At 45.9% G+C, this 10,187-nt stretch overlaps 1 protein-coding gene across 1 annotated transcript in view; it reads right to left on the bottom strand.

The window, feature by feature from the left end:
* Positions 1-336: 336 nt before the first annotated feature.
* Clybl (citramalyl-CoA lyase) overlaps positions 337-10,187 on the bottom strand; it is a 232,798-nt gene continuing 222,947 nt past the window's right edge. The window contains exon 8 of the mRNA XM_027388948.2: positions 337-636. Within this exon, the coding sequence (XP_027244749.1) occupies positions 541-636 (96 nt within the window). The 3' untranslated portion in view covers positions 337-540. The remainder of the gene's footprint in view (positions 637-10,187) is intronic.

The following is a 10,187-nucleotide window of genomic DNA, read 5'->3' as shown; positions in this document are numbered from 1 at the left end:
AAGTTGATTTTTTTTTTAGAAGCAGTCTTTTTTGTAAGGTACTGTAATACCTAACATTTTCAATGCCATCTTTGTCGTTTACCTGATTACTCATAAAAGTGCTGAAACATTGATTTTGATATCATTCTTTAAGAACGTAGCCTTAAAGTTATCTGTGGTATCCACTGTGCAAATGAATAATGTTGGAAATATTTCCTAATAAAAGGAGAATGGAGAGAGTGTATATAGACCAGAATACCTGTTTCATTGAGGACACCTCCCCGCCCATCTTCCCTCCCCAGGAGACAATAAACCCATATTTATAACACATTAATAGACGACAGTAAAACCATGAGCTTAGACTCCAAAGGAAGAAAGTTTATTTTTAGAATAACTGGTCAATAAGACATGAAGGAGGCTGGGAGTCGTGACTAACACGAACTGTAAATGAAACAAGGTCCTGATCCGGTATGCTAGCAAGCCACCCTGGGTACTGTGGCTTGTCTTTAAGAAACCCACTGTATCCGTTCAGCCCGCCTGAGGAGGGCTTCATTTAACAGATCATTTTTCCTTGATGGATGTGGCAAGCGTAACAATGTTGTGGGCCTGTTTCAGTAATGGCATGTCGATCATACTTCCCCGGAAAGTAAAGGCTCCCTGGAAAACAGAATACAAACTTCCTGAAAGAATGCTCTAAAATTATAGGGTTCTTTTCCTGCTCACACTCTTGTACCGCAAGAACATTTCAGATCCCACCTGACGTTATGCTGACTTTCCTGCCCAACTTTTGAGAAAAACAGAGCAAATTGCAGGGGAAAGATTTCTTTTTATCCTCCTACAGAGGAAGGGAGGGGGGGGGGATCCTTCAGCATTTTAACAGAGAGGAAAAAAAAACAACCACATCAGACGCAAAACACGGCAAACTGTTCATTTAGCTCTTTAAAAAATCAAATGGAAAACAACTGTGGAAGAAAAATGCAAATGCTTCCTTATTTCATTTTGAAATGTTGTGTGGGACTTGGAAACAGCCATGTGCTCTGGTGAGTGATTATTGTTTATAAAATGTATATTATCATCAGCTTAATCAATGCTTCCTTCTTGCCAGACATAGGGAAAGTGTTTCTCCAGGGTGATGAGAACATGTGAAATCAACTATCTTAAACAAAAAGAGATCGTGCTACTGGGCACACAAGTCAATGACAAAGTGGTCACTCGCTGACTGTTGGCCAGACTTGGAGGCATCTCTGCCTCCAACCTCTGTGTACCCACATCTTGCAGATTCTTTACTTCTCAAACCTGCAAACACCCACTCAGTGTGGCGTGTCATCAGAACCCTATTCTGGGTTGGGACACTGGGGCCTACAGTAGTGATCTTCCAAAGGCACATGACTGGGAGGGGTTAGAGTTACAGGTCACAATGAGTCTCCCAACTCCAAACCTTCACTGGAATCAAGAGAAAGGCAATCAATTGACAGAAGGGGGTATGCCCAGATCCCACAGTGTCACCTCAGTATTTGCCCTCTTGTTGCCTTTAGTTTTGTTTTTCTTACTCTCTGCCACAGGCTGCTCTTCAGTTCAAGGCAATTCTCCTGCTTCAGTCTTCCAAGTGTTAGAATCACAGGTGTGAGTTACCATATCTGGTTTCAGGTACTTTCAATCTTTGTTGTGTTTGAGACAGTGTCTCATTTGCTGTGTAGACTGGGCTGGCTTTGGACTCATAGAGCTCTGCCTGCCTCTGCCTCCTGAGCACTGGAATTAAAGGCCTGTGTTACTATGCCTGGTTTTTCAATAGTTTTTTTTTTTTAATTATTTATCTTTGAAATACTAGAGATGAAACTTGGACCCTTCTAGACAATGGCTCTGAGACACAGCAGTCCAGTCTAACCACTTCTCTCTCTCTCTCTCTCTTTCTCTCTCAGAGACAGGGTTTCTCTGTGTAGCTCTTTGTAGACCAGACTGGCCTGGAACTCACAGAGATCCCCCTGCCTCTGCCTTCAGAGTGCTGGGATTAAAGGCATGTGCCACCACTGCTGGCTCTAACCACTTCTTTCTCCTTCCTTTCACCTGTGGTCAAGGATGGTCCAAGAGAGACAGCAGTTGCTCCTGGAACTCTGAAGGTGGGTGGAGCCATGCTAACCCTTGGTGGTTCCTTCCCTATTTCATAAGCCTGGGTACAGCTTGTCAATAGTCAGCAATGCCTCTGCTGCTCCTGCACAGGGCCTCTAGGATGGACATGCTGGAGCTACCATGAGGGTTACACAACAGGCACAAAGGGTATACTTGTAGGATGGAAGTAAGCAACAGAGAACCCTTGGTGGTAGCTTCAGATTTTGTCTTTCAATAGAGAGAGATTAAAAAGCCTACATAACAGGAATTTTTCCAGGAATTCATGACCCTCTTAGCCTTAGAATGATGAATCTATTAGTCACATCTGTGTGATCTGAAATCCTGTATTTGGGTCACTTTTCTGACCTTCTCTATTTTACCATATATATCCTTTCAGTTGGTCTTTGGCCCACTCCATATAGCCTAGAGCTAATCTGGATCATCTAGGACCATGATGAATTTTATGAATCTGGTTGGGGTGGTTTTCCGGGTTAGAATTCCATGGAGATCAGGGTGTGGGTCCCATGCTGTTTTACAAGGCAATAGTCTAGTTTTCCCATTGGAGTAAATGAAGACACACAAAGGCCTCTTCGTTACCCAGAGAGTGGATTATGGCCCCTGTAAAACAGTGCATCTGCCCTTCTAAGGTTTAACTAACAGGCTGGAGAGAGAAAGTTAGTGTAGATAAACACAAAACAAAACAAACAAAAGAATGATGAACTCGGAATGAAAAGTGATGCCTCTGGGTTCAGACCATGTCTCCTTCCACAAGCACACTAGAGATGAGAAATCCTTTCAGCTTTATGTCAAGACCTGGCCAGAGAAAGTATTTCTTCTTTTTGTGGGTGCAAATCTGGCTTGGTTCCCTTTATTGTAGTGGAAAACAAAAAGTGGCATCCCTGATCTCTTCCCTTTATCTCTGCAAGTCCAGGACCTGGTGAGAATACACACTTGTCTTCATACATGTATTCATACTGTGCCCGATGCTGTTGTCTTTTAATGTATGGATTTATCTGGGCAGCCTCAACATCCAGGGGTCAGGACTCGCTTTAGAAAAGGCACGCAGGAAGCAGAGGCAGGAGGATCTCTGTGAGTTCCAGAGCATCCTGGTCTACAGAGTGAGTTCCAGGACAGGCTCCAAAGCTACACAGAGAAAACCTGTCTAAAAAAAAAAAAAAGGCAACTTGTCAAAAAGCTACTTGGATTTTCAGGGACAGTTTGAAGATGATGGAGGTGTTTCTATTTCTCTGGCTGATGCTCTTTCGGAAAATTGATAATTCCACCTCAAAAACCGCAAGGAATGTCTACCAGCCTGAAGATTCAGGTTATAATTTTGTTTTAGGTGCCTTTGAGTAAGTTAGAGAGATGTCTGCTCAGTGGTGAAGAGCACCGACTGCTCCTGATGAGGACAGACTGAGATCCCAACCCCCATGCTGTGGTTCACCACGTCTGGAACTCTAGCTCCAGGGCATCCAACAACTGTCTCTGTAGGTACCGCATGCGCACAACGCACACACATACACGGAGGAGGCAGACAGTCTTACACATAGGAGTAAATAAATCTTTTAAAAATGCTTTTAAATGACAGCATGCTTGTGACCAAATACTTTAAGACCCACCCATGCTGACAAAATAATAACAGCTGTAATTTTTTTTGAACAGTTACTCATCCCAGAGTCAGTACTGGAGCTCCCCTCTCTGCCCCATCCCTGCTGACCTGCTCTCCACCCCACATCCTAAACCTCTGTTCCCGTGTCTTCTATCCATATTCATCCTTACAGCTTAAGAATCTGCCTGTTGCAAGTCCATCCTGTTGCTTACTAGGATATAATGGGAACGAACATGTTTGCTTCTAAAGATTTATTTTAAATTAGATGCATGTGCCCATCTGTGTGTGGGCAGGTGCACAGGTGCAGTACAGGTACCCATGAAACTCAGAAGACAGTATTGGAGCCCTTTGATCTAGAGGTATAGGTGACTGTGAGCCACCTGGTATGGGTGCTGGGACCCAGAACTCAGGCCCATGGCAAGAACAGTACCTACTCATAACCAGTGAGCCGCCTCTCCAGCCTCAAGACAGATTTATCTGACTCAAATCCTGTGTGTTCTTAAAAGCTTTTGGACTGAAAAACGTGCTAAGCATGTTCCATGATTAGCTGAATCGGACTCTCACACAAATAACCAGTCTGACTTAGCTGTGTTATTTGTGTTGGAGGGGGTGTGTTAAATTGCAGTTTCCAAGCTCAGTCCTACAGGGTTAGAGGCAGAAAGCCTGGAGGTTGGCCAGGAATTGTGTCATGATCCCAATGCACACTTGAGTTTGTGACCTTGTGTTTTTGTTGCTCTGAGTTGAAGTGGCCAAGTTATAAGTACAGGCTCACAAAGTGTAAAGCCACTTGAGCCCCTGTGACCTCACGGAGCTTGGTAAGGGACTCTTCTCAGGTTACTCATTAATTAGTCAGTGATCATCCATCTGCTGTGGGTGGAGCAGGCTGTGCCCGGACCTGGGTAACTGCTTAAGACAGGAGGGGGAAGGCTCCATCCTACCCTCTAAGAGCTTCCAGTTGTGGGAGCAGACAAAGAAGAAAAGCAGCTGATGCCTCTGAACTGAACGAGTGGAGACCTGTGGGTCTGTAATGGCTTTTTCCCAGTGGACACCTTCCTCACCAGGTTGCTCAGCTGCACAGATGTGAGGCTGTGAGCTCAGCCTAAATCACACACATCCCATGACAGTTGCCCTAGGGCTCAAGCCCTGCAGGCTTTCATTCTATGGTGACCAGTTGTGTCATTTGTCCTTGTGAATCCCTGGTCAGTGGCTTTGCTCTTATTGCACATAGGTCTGTGATTTAGATTCAGAAGTGAGGGCTAACGTCATGGCAGAGTCATGTCATCTGTATGGGGGGGGCCCGGGAGGAGGAGGAGGGATTTTGTGTCATTCCTAGTGATGAAAGGCACTGAAGGCTTGGTATCTAGTAACTCAGACGTACAGCACTAGCCTAGCATACCAGAGGCCCTGAGTTTGATCCCCAGGACCAACCAAAAACCAACGATGGTTCAGAGTGGCCCTGGAGTTACATAAAGCTCTTGAGGAGGAAGTGAATGGATGTTTTCTTGGGGGAGCGGTTAGCTGGGAAGAGTGACACATGTATAGAGAGTGGTCAGTTTCTGTCACTTAGCACCTGTCGCTTGTTATTTATTTATTATGGACACAATGTTCTGTCTGATGTATCCCTGCAGGCCAGAAGAGGAAGCCAGATCTCATTACAGATGGTTGTGAGCCATCATGTGGATGCTGGGAATTGAACTCAGGACCCCTGGAAGAGCAGTCAGTGCTCTTAACCACTGAGCCATCTCTCCAGCCCAGCACCTATAGTTTTGTTTTTGTTTTTGTTTTTTGTGGTTTTCCTTCTCTGAAGCACTAAAAGACCAGTTTGCTAGGTGCTGGCATTACTACTAACTCCTCTTCATCTATGCCAGAGTGGGCTGCAGGCCTTAGGCACTCATGGCATGTGCTCTGACTTAGAGTGACATAACCAGCTCAAATGGATGCTATCTTTTTCCAGTTCACTTTGCTTTCAGATATGCCATTGGAGACTCACAGTGTTCCTTGGTACATGCAGATGGGGGTGTTGCTGTTGACTATCTCAGAAGTGGAGAAGGCTGCTTTGGAATTTGCTTCTTAAGGTGACAGACACCTGCTCCAACATGGTACTGGGGCCTTTTGCTCAGACAGTTGTTTCTAGGGAATTCCTGTTATCTTTCTCTAAAAATATTTTTACATATGTGTGTGTATATATGTGTGCACATGCATGGATGTCAGAGAATGACTCTCGGGAGTCAGTCCTCTCCATCCTTCGGGTCCCAGGGACCAAACTCAAGAGATTAGGCTTGGGAGCAGGTGCTTTGACCCATTGGGCCTATGTTGTTGATCTATATTTCTTGTCAATGTTGACCATTGTCAAGTTTCCAGGTCAGATGTTGGCTGGGCCTGGGTCTGATCAGGCCAATTCTGGGAGTTCCTAAAGTGCTAAATTTCTGAGATAGGGACTTCACTCAACTTAGATCTTGCTGATACAGCCAGAATGATTGGTCAGCAAGCCACAGGGACACCCATCTCCTCCGCACCAGGATTATAGGGGCACCACTATACCACTATACCATAGCTTTCTCTAAGTGGATGCTGAGGCTCTAAACTTGGGACCTCATGCTTGCACAGCAGGTACACGACCCACTCCCGAATTTATGCAACAGTCACTGCTTTCTTTCTTCAGCCTGTTCCACTGGCAGAATTCTTGGGCAATTTGGTTGTGATGTTTGTTTTATGATGGGAGTTTGGGTGCTGTGGCTGTTCGGCTGGTACACAGAGATCTCACTAAGAGATCTTCGGGGCTGGACTGACAGTGTTGCCCACTGTGGTCTCACCACTGTATCTGAGATGGGCTTGTTCACCTGCTCAAGCCCTCCCTTGACTGCCTTGGGACTCATTGAACCAAGCATCACTTCCCTAGTTGGACTCTAAGACCTGGCTGGCCCCAGCTCCTCCCTCCCTACCTTGGCACCTCTGCCACAAGCTCTATTATCTTTCCAAGAACCTTTTCCTGTCCCTAAAAAACTCCTCCTGATGCTTAAGCGTATCTCAAGAAGCTGTCCCAGTGGAGTTAGTCATATTCAGCCTCCTTGATCATTGCCCTGTCCCTTTCTACAGAGCTGCTGTGATGGGTCTTGTCCTCTCTCTTTTGTCATTACTGGAGAGAACCAGGGTCCCACACAGTTTGGCAGGGTGGGAGGCAGGATTTCAGGTCCCTGAGAACAACTGGTTATGGACTCTTAGTGTAGGGGAAACCGTAACCACGCCTGCTAGGGTCAATGATTTAACCATTCAAGGGAAATCAGGTATGTCACATTTGTGGTACTTAAGGGTCAAGGAAATCAGAGAGAAGGTACCATCAAAATGGGGGCAGTTCAAGCAGGAGAGAGCTTGGAGGAACAGGTGGGTTTTCTATTTTTGAGACAGGGTCTCTCTGTATAGTCTTGGCTGTCCTGGAACTCACTCTGTAGACCAGGCTGGCCTCGAACTCAGAAATCTACCTGCCTCTCCTCTGCCTCTGTGATGGGACTAAAGGGAGGTACCACCAACATTGGCTAGGAACAGGTGTTTTGGTTTGGTTTGGCTTGGTTTTTGGTTTTTTTGAGACATTGTTTCTCTGTGTAGCTTTGGAGCCTGCCAGGGAACTGCTCTGTAGACCAAACTGGCCTCAAACTCACAGAGATCCGCCTGTCCCTCCCTCCTGAGTGCTGGAACTAAAGACCTGCACCACCACTGCCCAGCAGAACAGGTGTTTTTTTAAAAGTCATGTTTAGAAGGTCCAGTTATCAGTTGGATGTGTGGAGGGATTTGGGGAAATGGTAGACCATACATGCAGAGCAGGTGTGGGGTCAGAATTCTCTGCTGTGCAGGAGTCCTGTGTCTCTGGTCACCCCAGACCCCCAGGTAAGGCAAATGAAAGGTCCCAGGGATCACAGATCAGTGGGCCAATCCTGTATTCCCAGCTCTTGAAAGAGCACATGTGGAATAAAAGCCCTTCCTGCTGATCTATGGCTGAAGGCTTCTTTAGGATCCAAGGATAGGGGCCAAAGGTCTAAATTAAAGTGGTCAGGAAGAGAGGCCTGATGACTCACTAGTGATGGGCTTGTCTGGGACAAAGCACCAGATCTTGCAGATGCTCTGCCTTGGCTGCCTGCATCACCAATACCTACTCCTCTTGGGACCCCAGGGAGGAGGGTAAATCCCCTTTGAGACCCCCTCCTCCAACCAGGAACCTAACCACTAGAAAGCTAAGTGCTGGCCCAGCCAGCCCTGACCACAGTCCTGTTGTTGCACAGGACCATCAGGGAATAGGCTCCCTAGTTTTTGCCCCTCTCCCTCCTCTTCCCCCCCTCCCCCGACTAGCACTAGGATATGGATAGGGTTTTCCCTTCCAGGGGGTCATGGGGAGATTCCCTTAGCAACTTCATTGGGAACAATACCACACATTCAAATGAACTGCAGCCCCCAGCAAATTCCACAGTGTCAGTTTCCAAAGTGAAATCTGGAGGAGGGCTTGTTATTAGAAAGATCCATTACTAAAAAAGATTTTGCTGAGGACCTATCCAAGCTCAGGGAGGCTGTAAGAGCTCAACTCCCACAGTTTTCCTAGTTAAAGCCTGGAGAAAGCCCTCCTAGCCATTCCATTCCTTCCCTATACCTTCTCTATAGTTCACGGCTTTTAAAACTCATAGCACAAAACCATTGATGTGGAACACAACACAGGCTTTTGTGTGGTCTCTATGTAGCTCTAGTCAGGCCTGGCCTGACAGGGTTCTGGGTATGTGCACCAGAGTCCCTCTAGGGCTATCCCCCAAACAGAGAGAACATGACCTATGGTGGACACATTTCAGTAGTAATGCCTAGCCTGCTGCTATCACTCACAGGGGGAAAGGTCCCTGATTTTCTGGGGTTTCCCCCTTTAAGGCCACTTGTTGTAGAAGTTAGGGCCATATCTGTACTTGAATCCACAGGTGCCTCATCTCTTTGCACGAATCCCTGACAAATGCAAGTACCAAGCCAGACTCCATTCTTCATCTCTCAACTTTGCCCGTAAGGTTGTAAAGATTAAAGAATGCGTACAGTGGCCTGCCAGGCTCTCTGTTAGCAGTATCACCACTGCCCCGAATCACCTCTGTAGTGGCAGGTCATTGCTATTGTACCACCAGGGTCACGGATACCATGATTATAACTGTCACAAAGCTACTTGTGTTGTTACTGATAGCGTTAGTCAAAGATCCTTTTACAAAAACATTTTTAAGACTTATTTGGAGGGGCATGGGAGTGCCACCATAGACATGGGGAGGTCAGAGTACAATTTTCAGAAGCCAGTTCTCTCCTTCTCCAGTGTGTGTCCCAAGGATTGAACACAGCTTGTCAATTGGAGCCAAACACCTTTACCCATTGAGCTGTCTGTTTCCCTGGCCTGGTCAAAGACACTTAACTACATTTGCCATCAAAAGCTCCCATAAGGAGGAGAGAACATCTGACATGTAACTGTGTTGGATTTCAGAATGGCTTTAATAGGCTGAGAGATATCAGCATTGGTAATAAGAATAGAGGCAGATGCCTGTTGGACCCCCTGTCCCCTGTAATGCCCCCCCCCACACACACACAGTTTTTAAACATAGCTGTCTCTTTAGGAAACTAGATTCAGGGCTTGAAGAGATGGCTTAGAAGTTAAGAGCACTGGCTTCTCTTCCAGAGGTCCTGGGTTCAATTCTCACCCAGCACCCACATGCAGCTCACAACTGTCTATAACTGAAGTACCATGGATCTGGTGCACTCTTGTGGTGTGCAGATATAGAAGCAGATGCATCATTCATTTTAGGGAAAAAAAGAAGAAAGAAAAGAAACTAGATACAGGAGTGCTAGATATTTGACAGAGCATCAGCTGGAAGACAGAGAAAATTTAGAAAGGTAGAGAAAATGCTCACCGAATAGCCAGAATCAAAATGATGACAAATGGCCAAAACAGGGTCAATTCCAAGAATGTGGAGGGGCAACAGACAGAGGGTGAATGAACGGACAATGTTCACCTTAATTTTGTAAAAAAGAAACACAAAATTACTCAGTTCTCACTCTACGCAGAAAACAAAACAAAGCAAACATCCACATGTCATCCTCGTCAAGACCAACTCAGGACTTCATTGAAAGGGTTAGAAGTCAGAGAAGCAGCAATTCTGGAGGATGGCTTTGGAAGGCACCAGGTTGGAAAGGCTGAAGCAAATGAGCAGGAGAGCTGAGGTGAGTGTGACCTGAGGTTCAAGGGCCACTAGAACCCCTGTAAATCTGGAGGTGAAAGCAGGAGGACCAGAGTTCAGGGTCATCTTCAATCAACCAACTAACAGCTCATGTCAAACATAAGCCACATTGCTGATGGAAACACCAGACAGCAAACGCCACATCACCCCAAAGCACAGCTAAGATCAACGATGCTAAACTCCTAGCATTATTCCTTTTTTTGAAATCAGATGTAAATGAGCTAACGTGAACTAAAAAATAATTTAAGATTATT

The sequence above is a fragment of the Cricetulus griseus genome, assembly GCF_003668045.3.
Source record: "Cricetulus griseus strain 17A/GY chromosome 1 unlocalized genomic scaffold, alternate assembly CriGri-PICRH-1.0 chr1_1, whole genome shotgun sequence".
NCBI lineage: Eukaryota > Metazoa > Chordata > Mammalia > Rodentia > Cricetidae > Cricetulus > Cricetulus griseus.
The sequence above is the reverse complement of the archived record's forward strand: the minus strand, read 5'-3'. Positions and strand labels throughout refer to the sequence as shown.